Here is a 19072-nt window from a genome sequence, read left to right on the forward strand (position 1 = left end):
CGACCAAAAAGTACTCAAGAACTTGCACCAATGTTTGCTTTACCAATTACCAAGAAGCTGTCCGAACGAAGTAAGACTGAGATGCTGCGAGACGTGAGCTGGTTTATTGAAATTGGCAGAAACTGAGGACAGGATTGTGAACAATTTAAACACAAATGTTTGAAACAGATCCTCCCCGCAGGCCCCAGGGAACCTTTTCAGAGTCTTCCATTTTGTCATTACCTGTATGGAAGACGCCGAAAAATACCGACCCAACCCCTTTTCAAGCAGCAAGCCAGAGGAGAAAGATGCAAGGAAATATTCGGAGAGATCCTTGTTTCCCAAGTGGTTTATTGTCCGCTCAAGTCAAGAGGGAGGTCAAGATAGAAAAGAAGGGGAAAAGACACCGAAAGGGGACCAGATAGCAAAGGCGGACATCCTCTCAAAAAAGGATCGTGGGGGGGGGTGGGGGAAAGCTCTCAAGCAGCCCAAGTCTCGCAGTGTTCTTTAATGATGTGCACCGTCGAGTTAAGTTTTCACGACAAATGCCCGTTCTCTTTCTCTGTGATGAAGCCAGCTCATAGACATATAAGACGGAGTGCCAAAAAGGTGGCCCTCTACCCTACCGTCCGCCAGTGGCAGTTTAACTTCGCGTAAATTGCCTATGTTAAGTGTCTGATTCAAGCATGATTTCGGAAAGTTGCAAGGCCCTCCGCTTTGCCCGAAATTGTAAAGGAGTTTTCAACAATGTCTTGCTCCACTTTTGGGCGCAAAGGAAACGGATAGATAACCCCAATGTGAGGGGGAAAAAAAAAAAAAGGTGGTCGAGACCACGATCAACGCCGTCCACGCCAGCCCCAATGGGGGAGGTAAACGTATTAGAGAACGGAAGATCCAGGAAATGTCGCAAGCGTGTGTGAGCAAGACTTCGAGGAAAGAATCGGAGAGAGACCCCATCATAGAGCCAGTTCAAGGATGCCGAGTGAACAGAATTGAACCGATTGAACTAAACCTGGCCGACAGAATCCAAAGGCCAATGTAATGAGTATGAGAGAAGAAAAAAGATGAAAAGGAGACCAATTTCAGAAACAGAGCAACTCACCCCCCACGCATTCAAAGCCGAAAGACAGAAAAAAGCTGAGTTTGTGAATGTTGGCTGTCCTGAGCCTAAAAATGAAAGTCAACCCTGTCCATCTGAGAAGTCAGCAAGGAAAATAATCTGGTCGTTACAGGAGAGAGTGACCAAAAAAAAAGGAGTTTAGACGATTTGGGCAAGCTTTTCCAGGTCTAAATTGTAAGGCTTGTAAAATATCTGATTGAAGAAATCGTAGCAAAGGAAGTACGAGGACACCCGAACAGATTAGGGAATCAGCTGTCTAGCAAGGGTACTGTAAGGCTTTAAGCTCTGCTTTTTCGATTAATCTTTTTTTTTCTCTTGCCCCAACCCCGATCACTCATTCCTTTTTCAGAAATATTATGGTTGTAGACAAGTCATGGATTATTCTCACATGTGTTCTATGAGTTTACTTTCAGCTCGTCGCTCATCGCTCTTTTCACTTCATTGTTGCCCCGTTTTTCCCCTGTAACCAGTTTGTGTTGGCTTATTGCATAAAAGCCAAGGGGGAGATATGTTCCGTCCACAATCGAGTACATCATCCTAATATGACATGGATAAATGATGTCAAGGATGATGATTGTTTCCCGGAACGGTTTTTTATCAAAATGTTAAGATAACATATGTTTATTGTCTTGGGAAAATCCCAAAGTTGTTGGATGCCATCATGTATAGTCCGTTTGCCGGTCAGATGTCGACCAAATGCCACCCTAATTGCTCTCGTGAAACGAATGCGTGATCCATCACAAGTAGCTCCTCCAGCCTTGATCATAGATGAGAAATGTTCGCTGGAACCGGTTGTATCAAAGAGCTTTGTGAATTCAGGGTGGAATCAATCTCTACATTGTTCCTATCACCAAGGAAAAAGCTCCAGTACCCGAGGGCTGGTCAGCCAGCTACAACCATGGGTGAGGAATGTCGGCTACATGTTGGAAGGGAGGGAGAAACAGGAAATCCTCGGTCATCAAAAACGATATTCTCGTGATCATTTTGAGAGAGGGAAGGGGGAAGAGGATCTGGATATAAGCAATCTCATCCTCACGGGTCGATGTTACAAAATGTCGGCCCCCCCCTGACGGCAAATGACGACCAATCCTTCCGGAATGTTCCCGTTGGACGTAGTTCCGGCCCAATGTTTTGTGTTGCAACAGTGGATAGAGGAAGCCGTTCACCGTCCAACGATAGCCATGGGACAACCCGTTTTAGCCTCCATGAGCAAGAGGCGGAAACCAACCGGTACGGGATAGTTAAATCAACGAACAGTCACATTTTTTCATTTCTCCAGGAGAGAAGTCAGATTTTTGAACCTCTCCAAGGAGGAAGCACCCGCCATTGCTAAGTGCTGGGACGTTGTCCATGTGTTGTGGTGCCAAGAAGTGGGAAACTGTTTCGAAGGACAGAGGTCGTCATCATATGGGAAGTAGAAAACCCAGGAAGCCGTGCACAAGAGCAAAAGGACCTGGGAAGTGCCGAGTCTGAGTACAGCACTTCGTCATTTGTTAGTGGACTTTCAATCCCGTCGAGTGACGTCATCCGAGCATCTCCGTTGGACCATCTCACCAGACATCGAGCAGTAATTATTAACCCATTGATTTCATATGCGTATGTCCCCTTTTCCATTGGCCCAACAATTCCCCACTTTTCTTACCAGAGCAAGACAGCTGATAGGCGGGTGTGTGTGATGAATAAAGTAGATTGAACTGTACAGTTTGCCTTGAAGAGTAGCCTAGATTTCTCAGACGACCGAGATCGTGCTGGCATCGTTAGGGAGTAGAGGTAGCAAGTGATTGTATGCAACAACTGTATCTAAAGTTCATCACTCTTGTAGCAGAAATCAGTAGTTAGACTCTAGAGTAGAGGTCGACTTTGATAGACGCGTTTAGACTAGGATAGTGACCACATTTTGCAGGATAGTTAGCCTTGAAGATTGGCCAGAGTATGCCAGACAACCGAGATTGATCTGGGACCCAATGGGAGTAGAGGTAGCTAGCGATTTGTATCCTTAGTCGTTTAATGATTGTTTGAGGCCCTGATAAAGGAAGCTCAAACTATTGCTCGTATGCCCTGATTAGGGTTATAACCGGAGGCCTTAAGATAGGTCTAAGAATTTAAGCCTTGTACTAGGTGCTCTCCATCTTTGAGAGCTATCAAGGTATTTTTACCTAGTGCTTGGGTCAGGAGTTCCATGTTTCCGTTCACCACGGGAATTCAATAAGTCAGGACCTTTCACCCCTGGCTGGTGGACGGAACAATAGAGTTTCTTGTGCTTGTCCGCGACCGGGAATCTTTGATTCCCGTGATTTTATACCTTGACCCGGTCTTTGTAGTGGAATTTTACCCTTTTTGTATGTAAAGTGAGGAACTCGGCCTGCGACCAAGACAAGCAGTAGAGGTCTCTTTTTGAGTTGCCGCGACCGGGGATCTAATTTTGATTCCACCAGTGATTTTGATTAGTGAACAGGACTTATTTTGGGTGTATTTTTTTCCCAGTGTTTGAAAGCTGAAACCGGCTCGCGACAAAGAACATAGAGTTGCTTTTTGGTGCCGAGATTTTGTTCCACGAGTTGCTCGTAGACCCATTGATCAAAAGAGGAAAAACCAAATTTTGCTAAGGAAGCATTTAGTACTTATTTTTGATGATACGACCCAATTCTTTTCATTCCCGTGAATAATTACAGATTTGCGAACTGCGTCGTTTTGTTGAGTTCTGTTTTACCCGATTGATTTTGAAAGCCAATGACGGCTTGTGCCAAGAATCAAAGCAATTCCTTTTGGTGCCGATATTCCAATCCACGAACCCGGTCGGTCATATTTGGGTTTTGTGTTCCCAATTGATTTTAAAAGGACAGTAAACGGCTCGTGCTAAAGAAGCGTACAGTACTTCTTGTTAGTGCTGCGATTAATTCAGAGGCCCAAAGCTTGAATTCTGTGCCCTGAGTGCACACCTACTGAGAACTCACTTTCAGGTTCCCCAAGAGTTGATTTTGTGCCTTGAATTGCACATTTTATGAAAGCGATGATAGGCTTGCACCATTGATTTACATAGCTCTTCTGTTTGGTGTTATTACTGTGTAGGGCTGATTGCTGAATAGCTGGCCCAGATTCAATACGTTTCTCTTTTGCCGGAGCAATTCAAAACTTCCATAAGTCAAAGAGAACTGTGCTCAAGACTTCAAATTGACGCACGATTGTAAGTGAGGAATTTCAAGAAAGAAATATAGACAGTTGAAGAAAACATGGCTATGTCCAACCCCAGAATGACAACGTTAACTGAAGGCATCACGTCGCGAAGTGTAGCTTCGTCAGAAACTAGAAAGATGAGGACGAATCTGGACCCAATTAAAGTGCAATTTAGGACACGGGGGTTTCCGTAGAACCGCTCGAACCACCCGTGAAAGATGATGCGTTTTGGGGCAGGAGTGACAAGTGTGCTTCAAGATATAGCAGATCTCAATCAGCTTATCCACTACCAGTGCTAGAGGTCGGAACTTTTAAGGAGAGAGCGCGAGACAATTCTATGAGTGGTGGCGACTTTTCGCGATGTATATCAAGAGAGACCAGAGCTGGACTCAGCCACCAAGCTTGCGTATTTGAAAAGGCATTTAACCGGAGAGCCCTACAACTGTCGTCCGCCCAGGGTACATATGAAGATGCCATACGGAGTTTGCATCAAGTCTATGGAATCCCTCGCAGACTTATCAGAGAAATATTGGATGATCTAGATCAATTGAAGGACAGAAATGTCGATTTAGTTGACTTGCTGGTGATTGTTAACAAGCTGCATGACCCTTTTCAAGCTGATTGACAAAAGTACTCAAGAACTTGCACCAATGTTGCTTTACCCAATTACCAAGAAGCTGCCGAACGAAGTAAGACTGAGATGGAGTGAGCAGGTTATGAAAATGGAGGAAACGAGGACAGGATGTAACAATGACAGACTTTTCAGAGTTCCTAATTTTTGTCATTAACCTGTATGAAGACGCCGAAATACCGACCCAACCCTCAAGCAGCAAGCCAGAGAAGATGCAAGAATACTTCGAGAGATCTTGTTCCCCACAGGTGGTTTTATTGTCAGCTCAAGTTCAAGAGGAGGTCAAGAAAGAAGAAAGAAGACCAGAGCGGACATCTTCTCAAAGGGATCGTGGAAAGCTCATCAGCAGCCCAAGTCTCAGCGTGTCTTTAATGATGTATGCACGTCGAGTCACGACAAGTGCCCGTTCTGTGATGAGCCAGCTCATAGACATATAAGAGAGTGCAAAAAGGTGACCCTCTACCCTACGTCCGCCAGGTGGCAGTTAACTCGCGTAAATCGCCTATGTTTTAAGTGTTCTGATCAAGCATGATTTCGGAAAGTGCAAGGCCCGCTTTGCCCGAAATGTAAAGGGTTTCACAATGTCTTGCCTCACTTTGGGCGCAAGAAACGGATAACCCCAATGTGAGGGGAAAAAGAAAGGTGGTCGAGACCACGATCAACGCCGTCAGCGCCAGCCCAATGGGGGGGAGGTAAACGTTGAAGAACGGAAGATCCAGAAATGTCGCAAGCGTGTTGAGAAGACTTCGAGGAAAGAAGTCGAGAGAGACCCCATCATGAGCAGTTCAAGGATGCCGAGTGAACAGATTGAACCGATTGAACTAAACCGGGCCGAATCCAAGGCCAAATGTATGAGAGAAGGAAAAAGATGAAAAGGAGACCAATTCAGAAAGAGCAACTCACCCCACGCATTCCAAGCCAAGACAGAAAAGCTGAGTGTGAATGTTGGCTGTCCTGAGCCTAAAAATGAAAGTCAACCCTGTCCATCTGAGAAGTCCAGCAAGGAAAATAATCTGGTCGTTACAGAGAGAGTGACAAAGAAAGAAGGGAGTTTAGACGATTTTGGGCAAGCTTTTCCAGGTCTAAATTGTAAGGCTTTAAAATATCTGATTGAAGAAATCGTAGCAAAAGTGAGTACGAGACACCGAAACAGATTAGGGAATCAGCTGTCTAGCAAGGGTACTGTAAGTTAATGCTCTTGCTTTTTCGATTTATCTTTTTCTCTTGCCCCAACCCCCGATCACTCATTCCTTTTTCAGAAATATTATGTTGTTAGACAAGTCATGATTATTCTCACATGTGTTCTATGAGTTACCTTTCAGCTGTCGCTCATCGCTCCTTTTTCACTTGCAAATTGTTGCCCCTTTTTCCCCTGTAACCAAGTTTGTGTTGGCTTAATTGCATAAGGCCAAGGGGGGGAGTATGTTCCGTCCACAATCGAGTACATCATCCTAATATGACATGGATAAATGATGTACAAGATGAATGATTGTTCCCGGAACGGTTTTTATCAAAATGTTAAGATAAATATGTTATTGTCTTGGGAAAATCCCAAAGTTGTTGGATTGCCCATCATGTAGTCCGTTTGTCGGTCAGATGTCGACCAAATGCCACCCTAATGCTCGTGAAGACGTCGTGATCCATCACAAGTAGCTCCTCCAGCCCTTGATCATAGATGAGAAATGTCGCTGGAACCGGTTGTATCAAAGAGCTTTGTGATTCAGGGTGAATCAATCTCTACATCGTTCCTATCACCAAGGAAAAAGCTCCGTACCGAGGGCTGGTCAGCCCAGCTACAACCATGGGTGAGGAATGTCGGCTACATGTGGAAGGGAGGAGAAACAGGAAATCCCGGTCATCAAAAACGATATTCTCGTGATCATTTTGAGAAGGGGGAAGAGGATCTGGATAAGCAATCTCATCCTCACGGGTCGATGTTACCAAAATGTCGGCCCCCCCTGACGGCAAATGACGACCAATCCTTCCGGAATGTCCCGTTGGGACGTAGTTCCGGCCCAATGTTTTGTGTGCAACAGTGGATAGAGGAAGCCGTCACCGTCCACGATAGCCATGGGACAACCCGTTTTAGCCTCCATGAGCAAAGGGCGGAAACCAACGTGGTACGGGATAGTTAAATCAACGAACAGTCACATTTTTTCATTTCCAGGAGAGAAGTCAGATTTTGAACCTCTCCAAGGAGGAAGCACCCGCCATTGCTAAGTGCTGGGACGTTGTCATTGTTGTTGGTGCCAAGAAGTGGGAACTGTTTCGAAGGACAGAGATCGTCATCATATGGGAGTAGGAAACCCAGAAGCCGTGCACAAGAGCAAGAGGACCTGGGAAGTGCCGAGTCTGAGTACAGCACTTCGTCACTTTGTTAGTGGACTTTCAATCCCGTCGAGTGGACGTCATCCGAGCATCTCCGTTGGACCATCTCACCAGACATCGAGCAGTAATTATTAACCCATTGATTTCATATGCGTATGTCCCCTTTTCCATTGGCCCAACAATTCCCCACTTTTCTTACCAGAGCAAGACAGCTGATAGGCGGTGTGTTTGTGATGAATAAAGTAGATTGAACTGTACAGTTTGCCTTGAAGAGTAGCCTAGATTTCTCAGACGACCGAGATCGTGCTGGATCGTAGGGAGTAGAGGTAGCAAGTGATTTGTATGCAACAACTGTATCTAAAGTTCATCACTCTTGTAGCAGAAATCAGTAGTTAGACTCTAGAGTAGAGGTCGACTTTGATAGACGCGTTTAGACTAGGATAGTGACCACATTTTGCAGGATAGTTAGCCTTGAAGATTGGCCCAGGTATGCCAGACAACCGAGATTGATCTGGGACCAATGGGGAGTAGAGGTAGCTAGCGATTTGTATCCTTAGTCGTTTAATGATTGTTTGAGGCCCTGATAAAGGAAGCTCAAAACTATTGCTCGTATGCCCTGATTAGGGTTATAACCGGAGGGCCTTAAGATAGGTCTAAGAAATTTAAGCCCTGTACTAGGTGCTCTCCATCTTTGAGAGCTATCAAGGTATTTTTACCTAGTGCTTGGGTCAGGAGTTCCATGTTTCCGTTCACCACGGGAATTCAATAAGTCAGGACCTTTCACCCCTGGCTGGTGGACGGAACACCACTTAATGCCAAACTGTTGACCCAGCCGATCTGACCAACACTAAGCCAACCTCAAGACACAATACAAGCTGAATTGGCGTTGCTACTTTGTCGTTTCTCCCTTGAGGGTCACCCAAGAAAGGTAATCTGTGACTGACCGGAGTCCATCTCTTTCTTCAGTGTCCGTGGTTGGTAAGGTCCATAAACTTTTGTTGTTTCGTAATGATGAGAACGCATTAAATTTCAAATCCAAGGTTGCCAGAAAACCTGGAAAATGAAAGCGCAAGCCGGCACAACTCGATTCCATTGGAAAGTAAATTGTTTTAAGTTTGAGCAAAAAGCAACCCTGGTTTGAAGGAAGAAAAATCAGGGTTGGTTTTTGAGGCTAAGTAACGCGTTTACGACATTCGACCAGTCATGCCATATGGCATTGAAAATGCAAATTAGCAGCCCTAGTTGCAATCTCGCGTGACGATTAATTCGGTCCCAATCAGTAACGACCGTAGCAACGGTTGCGCACTTGGAAGGCTTCAGCTGCCAGGTGGGTGACGTCAGCCGATATAATGAATATGGCAGGGGTCAACCGGTGAGGATGGGCCGTGAAATGAGCGAATTTATGCTATATAATCAATGATATATCCAAGCATAAACGAAAGGACACTGATTAAAAACAGCAACCAAAAGGTGGTGGAAAATGTCCAAAGATGATATAAGAGTGCGAATTTGAGCTAAAAATTGAGTACAAGAACTAGATTGATATAACTTAAAGTGACCACTTAAGATAGGTGTTGGATGAGACTACTTGGAATGATTGGATTCGTAACTTATGTTTTCTGTCAAAATAAGTTGTTTAAAAGTCATATATATCACTGAAAAAGGTTGCAGAAACTTTAAACAAGCTCATGAATGTCATAAGGAACTGTTTATTTATTGTTGACTTTCTTAATATGCTGAGTTCAGCGCCAATTTATGATCAAATAATAGTCCCACGAAGATTTGATGTTATTGATGTAATTCATTCAATACTATTATGTATATCTAGTGACCTTCAATCTAATTAATGACAAACTGTTTGGTTTATAGGTGCATCTAAAGATGTTTTTTCTAACTGAGATCCCTTATGACCACCATGAAGAATTTGCCATTCTTAAAAAAAGTAGCATTATCCTAGCATTTTCAAATTCCAACTGGCATTTTCTTAGCATTGATTTAGCACTAACTAGCATCACCGGCTGAAAAAGACCTGGTCAGCCTGTTAACGATAATAACGTTGATCATCATTGGTTTATTGTTTATGTGCTCGTATTTGTTTATTGTTTATTGCATGCCTACTCAAGCATCAATTTAGATGAAATAGAGTAATGGGAAAAAAAGCCGAACGAAAACGAAGAGAAAAGGCACCGCAGCGAAAAAGAGGAGAGAAAAAAAAGAAAAGCGAGCCCTAGTCAAGAAACAGACTTGGTTTTTAACTTTTGCTGTTTTGTTGATCTGAAACGCTGGTTAAAAATTGTTGAAGTCTGAGTTGAAAGTTGTTACTGAGTTGATCTATATTTGTGTTGAAATAGTCTTGAAAACGCGAATTTTGTTCTCGTCAATGTTTACCCATTTCGGTGAAACTGCAAGAATGATGTTTATTGCATATTCGAGCTGGATAAAAAATCAGCACTTCGACATAGCATATAAATATCCATCTGTTGAAATGCCAGATGAGTGGTACCCACTCAGATAAGCCGCTCCAGAGTCGGTGAAAACGAAATTTTTTAAACGTTGGATCGGCTGGAGGTATCGCCACTTTTTCTGGGCCAAGAGATCGTCCACAATTTTGTCATACACGGCATAGTCACGGCCATAATGTTCATAGCCTTCTGCAATATTCCAGAGCAACACTCCATCTGCAAATAACAAGAAAGAACATTTCTGATATGCCAACTCGCCAAACTAAAAATTCAAAGCGAGTCTTGTAGCATCTCGTTGAAAACACGATTGAACTTTCCTTCCAAAGTTATGTATGGTGTGGTCATGTAAGTTTCGCCATAATAAACACAAATCCTGGAGCCGTCACTCCGGACGACTCCAAACCCCTTAAATATGCTGATCCACAATCACTAAACCTGAGGAGGTCGCATCTAATGATTTTGATTGGGCTCCATCTTCCAATATCAATCAAGAACTGAATGGATTCGTCAAACTGCGGGATAGTGCCAGAAATGGAATTGTATCCCTCCATTTGGTTCCACAAAAGAATTCCTCCTGAATGAATAACTCAATTAACGAGGGATTTGTGAAAAGGTTTCAAGCAATCAGACACAGGGAGACGTGATGAACACAGGGACAGAAAAGTAAAACTTCTACCTTTTTTGGTAATTCGGATTAATTCTGGAAAGGCTTTAGGCGAGATCAGGCTTTGAAAGAAACCAGCGCAACAAATCATGACATCATAGGTGTCATCCTCAATGGGAGTGGGGACCCGTTCGTCGATGAAGCTCTTGAAGACTTTCTGTACAAAAAAGAATTCGTTCCTTAATTAGGTACATCTTGTTAATTTGACCTACGCACTTTATACAAGTGGTTGGATTGAGCCACTTGCAAGTAGCCTTCAACCGGATCCAAGCCATCAATGTTTGTGTAGCCATGACTTCGGAGCTCCTCGGCCACGATGCCGGTACCACAAGCCACGTCAATAATGCGAACATCCTTATCCAAGCGAAGATTCAAGAATGTTTGAGCCAACGTGGTTCGATGATGGATGATTTCTTGGTTGTCAGTCATGCTTGCGTGACAACTTTCACATTTACCAACTGAGTGTTTTAAAACCAAGTAGCCTCGTTTTGTACTTGGAATGTAGCACTTTAGTTTGAGTGAGGAGTAGGTTTGGAAACTAGGACAACCGCCTCTACAACTTGTGAACGTTATTAATCCAACTTGATAGATGCATTTTTATGCTCTTGGGGAGGTTTTCAACTATACTGTAGGTAGCGCAGAGTGAAAAAGGTATGCAATGGATTGCTGTACGTTGTTAGGGAACAACACTTGGCACAAATTCAATTCGTTTGAAGTTCTGGCGCGAAATCCTCTCCTCCTCTTCCTTCTTCAAAACTCTGGGGGTTTGTTGAAAGGTGGAGGTTCTTCTCAGAGTCTCGTCTCGTCTTCGCCGCCATTTCTTAGGGGTTAGTAAGTTCAGATAGGCCAAGCGATAGTTTCGGTTTGACAGGATATAGATCAACGGATTGGTCCAGAAAGGAACAAACAAGAAGATGTAAGCGATTACATTGATACTCTCGGGTAACTTGAGATCCGTCGTGGAAAACAGAGAGGATTCTCCTCCTCGTTGGGCAGATCTAGGATATATTTTGGATCAGGGCCTTAGGACACGAGAATCCAGAAGGATTGATGATGCATAAGTATTACTCACGTGAAGATGTTGATTCCCATGGGTAAACAAAAGCAAAAGCAGACGCTGGAGAATGTCAGAGCCATCATTCGAGTAAATTTCATCTGGAAATGAGGAAGAAAATGTATAATGGCATCAATAAAAATAAATGTGATGTACCCTCACCTCCTTTTCATGAGTATTGAACGCGGCCATCCCAAGATGGCTCAATGAGTTTCGGGATCTCCGCATTTTAATAAAAATCAGAATGTAGCTGATGACCATTGACACAAAAGGGATGCCCACGCAAATCAAATCTAGAATTTGAGGGATTTTCGAACTGCTCATGCCCTCTTCTGGTGGAACACTATTGTTCCTCTCCATGGCTTCTTTGCCACAAAAGAACGAACAAACCATTCCTGTAGGGAGCAAGGTTCTTTTAAATCTTGATTTGGACTAAGAAGGCTCATTTCAGGACATGCTTTTCTTACCCGTGTGCTCCTTTGAAGTCCAACTGAAAGTTAGCAATGGAATGGCTACCACGCTCGGAATGAGCCAAGTCAAGGATATGTATGTCTTGGACCACTTCAGGCACAATTTATTCGTTTTTGACCAAACAGCCACACAACGTACAAAGCTAACCAAAGCGAGCCCCAGCCAAGAACCGCCTAGAATCATGTTTCAAAGCCATTAATAACCGAAATTATAATACATATATACCAATTCATGCATGCCCATCTTTTGTTCATACGGTTCCAATCCCAGCCACTCCCAAAGGTATAATCAAGCTCCTTCTAGCCCTGCTATAATCGTCATTTCCAGCCTTTAACTTAATGGTTAATTCAAGGGCTGAGAATTTCGTCGCGACTATTTGAAGGTGCTCGACGATTGGGCACTACCCCCAATCAGAGCATTGTCATAAAGTTGAAAGAGAATCAATAATGGCGACATTTTTACAATGATTTTGAGTTATCTATTCTGCTTCTATTGAGATCTTTAATATTATAAAAGAGCCCCAAATGTACAATATATCGAAGTAGAGTTTCCAGGTAGCTATATCATTCAAAGCTCGTTACTCATACTCCTATGATCGTCTGAATTTTCACAAATGACTCCGTTACGACGCACATGCATATTGGATTCGCTGATATGTTATAACAAATTACCATTTCGAGCCTGTTTGAAGGACTTACTCGTTAAGACGTGGAATAAAACTGACAAGGGCTTGCACATAACGAGAGGGAAGATCACCAATCCACTGACTGCATTGATCCCAATCACCGGTAAGATCAAGACAGACACGGCCAAGTCCAAGCAAGACACATTGATCAGATACGGAGTACACGGGTTGTGCAAACGACGAGTGCGGTGAATCACATATATTGTCAGTGAATTCCCCAAGATACCTGCGTATGGTAAGAGGGAAAACTCAAGTTGGCTTGCTTTCCAATCCAATAATGCTCGTGTAGATAAGAGCTTGAATATGGTGGAGATGAAATACCAAAACACCTTCGGGACTTGAATGTAGCTTTTTACCCAATTCTTGTTATGCTTTAACCTTTGGATTAGAAGATGTGCCTTAATATTTGATGATGCAAGAGCATCCATCGCTTTCTTACATCTGAGATTGGAACCACCAACAGAAACTTTATCAACAGCTAAATTGTGAATACATTGAGTTTCTTCAGTACCAATGTGCTCAAGGATGAAAACCTCGTTAAATTATGAACAACAGGAAAAGTATTTTTTTGATGGAATCTAATTTATAGATCACTTCAATGCGTAATGTATTTGTAAGCAAAATTCGCAAAGGGGCTAAATGATGCCCACAATTCTGCGGGCTTCTTCCTCTTTCTATCTAACGTTGTAAAACAAGACTCCGAATTTGCAAGTTCTTGAAGTGCTTGTACTTTCCATTTGAAGGAAAATCAAAGCCAATGAGGACATTGTGCTCTATGAAAGATGGAAAACCGAAATCAATCATTCCTACCCTACTTTATTTTAATTCCCGTTCTGCCACTGCCTTTTTAGGGTACACGAAAGATAATTTACGTTCCGCCCGTCAGAGTACGCATTCTTACCTTTGTAAATGCTTCTAACTGCTATTGGGCCTATTTTTTGGTTAGTCCTTTTTTGCAGTCTTGTTCCATCCATTACAAGGAATGTCAGTTTCAGTACCAATACAATGACAAATTCCGCTTGCTTTATTTTCTAACGCTTCAACATTTATTATATATTTGGTCTATCAACACGTTTGAGTAGTAGACCGGTCTAGTGCAAAGTTGATCTGAAAATCTCTTTCTTGTCTCCTTCAGCTGCTTTGATAAACATGTTCAAATTCTTATATGTAATTACTGTCCAACCCAACACAAAGGGCTGATTACTTTTTTCATTCACTTCAAGACATGAGAAGTTTCCCTCTTTACTTTGGACCGCCTGACAGACGTGACGTTGGAAACTAGGTCTCCTATAATCCTTTTTGATAAGTGTAACTCGCTTTTATAGGCTAGCGCAATTCACGTCCCATTGTGTATATAACCGAAGTAAAAGCAAAATATATGGTACCTAAATCACTTCTTGACACATAGTAGAAGGAAGATTAGTGTGTCAAAATGACGTAGAACTTTCAATTCAATGCCCCTAGTTTTTTTTTATAGCTTTTAGTGTTGTAAATGTCAAAATGTGCGATATGTGATGACATTCCGCTGAAATGATTGCATTTCTTAGTTATAAAAACATCACATTTTCTCTTGATCTTTTTAAGTGTACTGAAAAAGCATGGCTGCTATGTCTGAAAATACGCCTCCAGGATCTTGTAAGATTGATTAATGGTCCCCCATTATCGAGTGGTTCGCGTTTCCTTGTTCAAACACCTCCTAGATATCAAATGCTTTCACACGATTGCCTCTAAAATGTACTCCTTTGTAGGTCGAAAACACGTATGACTTTGGATTGCAAATATTTCATACTGCACAAATTGACCTTACCTGCCACTGCAAATCCAAGGTAGAAAATTCCCATCACAATTTCATTGTCACGACTGAAGAATGTTCGCAATGGCAAGTAGGAGATATAACTTGTTGTACTATTACCATTAGGGTTTACATGAATCTCCGGAAATGTCTCCAATCCCATTTCGAAGGGATTCATTTGCGAACTGGCGTGGAACAACCTGTATGAAGGTGAGCTCAGGCTTTGCTTGGAACCGAGGATTTGGGCTCCTGGCGCGCTTTGGTGAGAGCGCACAGTGTGAGGGTTTCCGCCTTTCCTTTTCCATTCAATATGGAACACATGAGACTCTTCATCCCTGGAACGTTCGAACAAGAAGGCAAAGAGCAAGACTGTTAGTTAGAGTGATTCCTGATTTTAAATGGGACTAGACCTCTACTCCCTTAAAAGCTTAGCTATCATGACATGAAATTTCAGGAACAAAAAGGAATAGCTTGTTGGCACTCCTTCTAAGCAAACTTACAGATCAATAGTGATTGGGAACATACATACAGAAGCAAGTAAGCATGATGATATCCCCAAGATAACAAAATTTGTAGAGGTCATCATTTGTTTTGGGGCTAGGTAATGTAACCTTGTCATTTACTTATTGGAATCTTGTACAGGAGAACGTGCGGCATGATATCTTCGAAGTGTGGATTAGCGTCCAATGCATGAAGCAATATACATTAAATACTTTGGGAAGATACAAAGAGATAACATACTCATGTGGAGGACCTGTTCCAAAGTAGGCAAAACACCTCGTATTACAGAAACGTTCTCCAGCTAGAAAAACATCAAAACATATTTATGATCAAAAAACAGTGTTTTTGCCCATCTATTTGGGATGCTTGCAACGGTGTCTCTGGCTCTGAATTGTTTGACGAAGATATGATATATCCATTAACTGTTACTATTTTCTAATTAGAATACCAACTTTGATTTCGGGCGATGTGGTGTCGTGGTTGATGCACTTTTTCAATACTAGATAGGTTTTGATTATCCTACCAAACCTTTCGTAAGAAAACTTTTACACGTAGATGCTAACCCCTCCCATAGACAAAGAACTTATCTGATACCAAACAATGTCTGCCTATCTGAAGAAATAAGACATTACAATGACTAACTTTGCGAGCGACAAAGCTTTCCCCTCCAACAGATCCTATCAGCTATCAATAAAATAAATAATAAATGCGTCTGGTACGCAAGGTAGCCTATTTTTAACTAGTCAGAAGACTGGAAAAATTGTTAATTAAGATAGCAAATAGTGTCACACAATGAGGGCCGCAAGGCCACGCCAGGTGTATTGAGTAGATTGGTTAGAATGCTCAATACTTCAAGAGCGGCCTTGCAGCTCTCATCGTATTATCTTTTTTGCATCCCAATCTTAAAGCCTTGTACAACTTTAAATTAGTTAGTCAAGCAAGTATGCGTCTTAGCTTAGCGCTTCTTTTATCTCCTTGGCTACTTTCATTCGGCAAGATATTTCCAAATCGGACAGGAAAGCTTATTTGGAAAATAACTTTTTTCCATGGTTTGAACTACTTCATGTCTAAAACTGGAAGTAAAAATAAATAGCCAAGGGATAGAATGGAGTGTAAATTTGAGGATATTATTCCCAATGGTGGTTATTAAGTGGTCTTCGACTTGTGCGATATATGAATGAATTAATGGTTTTTTTTTAATCCTTATTGCAAAGCAAGCAGCTTTATTGGATTTATTGGGAGCGCCATATTATCATCTACAAATTGATTTTCAAAGGACTTCAAGAAGTAAAACTCATTTGTAATGAGTCAGAGAGCTTAAGAGATTAAATTAAAGTTTGAAGGCATATATCATGGAATTATTTTTCTCAGATACATCGCCTTTGATGGCCCCACAGAGCTTGAGCCATTGTCCATGGCGGACCAGGCCTCATCAACTGAAACCTTCAGCTTGCCCGCATTGTTGTGGATGGGGACCCAGGTCTTGGTCTCCACATGCCTCCAGATGTTGTAATCCAGGGGATTCAGGTTGAGGACATTTGGGGGCGAAACCAATTTCAAGCAGAATCCTCTGGAGCCCAACCTTCGTTCAAGGTAGGCCTGGACGTGGAGAATAGCCTGGTGATGGCTAATTAATACTGTAACACGAGGTGCGGTGGATGTCAAAACTATTGACAATTTTGATGGCGTTCTCACTTTTATCAAATTTGGCTACAACCCTCTTTTGCAGTTATTGCATGTCTAAGAGGCAATATTGTCTATTCTTAAATCTACACTGGCAACATGCATTATGATCACATGCAAGCTATGTATTAAAGAATTAATGTGGGGCCCATTCTGGGGACAGAAAGATGAAGGGATAATATTATTATGCAAGGAGTAAAAGTAAAAAAAAGCACGTTTATGAACGTTTTTGAAAGGATCCATATGCTTTGTCCAACCCAGATTTTAAGGGCAATTGTAGCGAGCGTAGAGGCTAAACGTGCATTTTGAGAGCACCTTCAAACCTCCGAGAATCCAGGCTGGTCAGAACAATGCATTAATGAAGTTCAACCCTCTTCTCTTTGATCGTTCAATTTGCTGCCCTCAAATATTCGTGGGGAGTAGGTAGGTGTTGATCCAGTAGCATCCTTAAAGCCAGACTAAAATTCCTGATCAACCTTATATTCAAGGGCTAACCAGATCTGCCAGCTCTAATTCGTTGCTAAATCAGATATTATATGAACATAAAATTAAATAAAATGATTACTTTTTCCGCCTTGAACTGCTGAGAATTCCATTCCCAATAGCGGTAAGGAAGTTCTCAAATCCGACAACGGATTATTGGAACACCACCAGGAGTCCTTAATTTAACGGGGAAAAAATTAACATAGACAATTTTGAGCTAAATCAAACAACTCTTTAATTAAGTTCAATCCTGGGGTGTTCGCTTCGGCTAACTTTCATCCACGAATCGCTCAATTAAGCTTGTCGATTAAGGTGGATGCCACCCTTAGTTGTTCCATGACTACAGTTGCGCGTTCCATAATTGACTAAAACCTCGCAACCTTTCATTTCGCTTAACGTTGCTCGAAAAGTGCCTAAAAGAAGCTAAGCATTCGAGCATGTCGGAGCCCAGATGTGTGTAACGTGTTTTTGTAAAATTCGGAAGGACAGCATGCTGGTGCAGTAAAATATAAACATATTTTGTTGCTAAAAATGCCACCATTATGTAAAAATATTTTTTTCGGATATGTTTGTTATGTTGTCTTTTGGTCACTTTCCGTATGAAAACAAACCCACGTGAGAGACCGATGACTCGCTCCTTCTCCCTACATACAGAAATAATAGAAGAGCCACCAGACCTCGCTTGACGACGCTTTCTCGCAGTGTCACAAGAACCTCGTGCTTCTACCAGTATCTTGCCGGTATATTCTGCCTAGCCTTAATAGCAATTATTCATCGGTTTCCCCACCTTGATCATGAAAGGCCCCATCAAGGCCATGACGCCTAAGAAGGGGCAGACTGCCCAAAAAAACAAGACGCCCAAGAAGGCTCAAACCCCGAAGAAAGGCTCAAGTCCGGCGCCAGCCCAATCACCCACTAAGACACCCCTCAACAAAGTAAAGAAAGGTAAGTAATATTTGATCTGATTTTAGTGAGGGGCGACAATGCTCCTCCCCATTGTCACATTGGCAGCACTAATATTTTTCTGCTTTTTAAAAACCTCCATCGATTACATGGACCTTTTCGGTATTCCTCATGATTGGCCAACATTTCAGGTCCGGGTTCCATTAAAAAGGAGAAACTGGCCACTCCCAAATTGCCTCAGGGGGTAGCTGACGATAAGAAACCCGCTAAGGGTAAGGCCTCCAAAGGTCCGAAGAAAGGCCGACCTATCAGCAAGAAGGTCAAGGCTCAAAACAAGTTAGTCCGCCAAGCCATCGCCACGGGCGAAATCGCTCAAGATGAGCTCAAACGTAAAGCCGACCGCGACGCTCGCACGCTCTATGTGGCCTTCAAGGCCGACAAACTCCCCACTACCATTGAGGAGATTGAAAAGCTTCACCCCGATATCAAATTGGTCCGAATCCTACGCCAATCCAAGAAAGCCAACTCCACTATTCGTTACTGTTTCATGGAGTTCGCTTCGGAAAAGGTCTGTGAAAAGGCCAAGACCGTGTTGTCCTTGAAAGAGTACAACGGTGGACGGCTCGCTGTCGATTTTGTGGGTGCCAAATCCAAAATTCAACGCGGACCTAAGAGTGCCATGCGGCCCGTTAACCCCACCAAGTTGTTCGTATCCGGTTTGGCTAAAGGTCTGACGGAGGACAAGCTCCGCGAATTGTTTCCCAAGGCTTCTCGAACCATCATTCCCGCTCGCAGTGTCCGGAAAGGCAGTACATTTGGCTTTGCCCAGTTTAATAATCCGGCTGAGGCCAAAGAGGCCTTCAACGCCAGTCAAAATCTGGAATTTGATGGTCATCACCTGACAGTGCTTTTTGCCCGCATGGACAAGGCCAAGAAATCGGAGAAGGCTGATGCAAAGCGCAAGACTGAGGCCGAGTCCCCGGGACCCCAAGCCAAGAAAACCATCACCAAGGTGGAGGAAGACGATGATGATGAGGACGACGACGATGAAGAAATTGTAGATGCTGTTGATGACGATGACGGAGAAGAACAGGACGAGGACGACGACGACGACGACGACGAGGACGACGAGAACGATGCAG

The 19072-nt window shown here is 42.8% G+C and overlaps 1 protein-coding gene and 1 pseudogene across 3 annotated transcripts; one reads left to right on the plus strand and one right to left on the minus strand.

The window, feature by feature from the left end:
* Nucleotides 1-2340, plus strand: part of LOC131883390 (myosin heavy chain, muscle-like) — a 6767-nt pseudogene extending 4427 nt beyond the window's left edge.
* Nucleotides 2341-9623: 7283 nt separating this feature from the next.
* LOC131884043 (methyltransferase-like protein 27) lies at nt 9624-15045 on the minus strand. Of its 3 annotated transcripts, XM_059231677.1 has the most exons (6): nt 14376-15045; nt 12582-12794; nt 11880-12056; nt 11575-11807; nt 11431-11513; nt 10790-11356 (listed from the first exon to the last, which is right to left on the minus strand). In XM_059231677.1, exons 1-6 carry the CDS (start codon nt 14536-14538, stop codon nt 11035-11037), a joined length of 1191 nt encoding a protein of 396 aa, XP_059087660.1. In that variant the 5' UTR covers nt 14539-15045; the 3' UTR covers nt 10790-11034. The 3 variants fall into 3 exon arrangements, with proteins under 3 accessions (XP_059087662.1, XP_059087661.1, XP_059087660.1); XM_059231679.1 differs by adding exons at nt 9624-9910; nt 10371-10515 and having other exon boundaries at nt 10575-12056; XM_059231678.1 differs by adding exons at nt 9767-10268; nt 10371-10515 and having other exon boundaries at nt 10575-12056.
* Between the last annotated feature and the right edge of the window lie 4027 nt (nt 15046-19072).

Source organism: Tigriopus californicus, chromosome 7 (genome assembly GCF_007210705.1).
Source record: "Tigriopus californicus strain San Diego chromosome 7, Tcal_SD_v2.1, whole genome shotgun sequence".
Taxonomy (NCBI): domain Eukaryota; kingdom Metazoa; phylum Arthropoda; class Copepoda; order Harpacticoida; family Harpacticidae; genus Tigriopus; species Tigriopus californicus.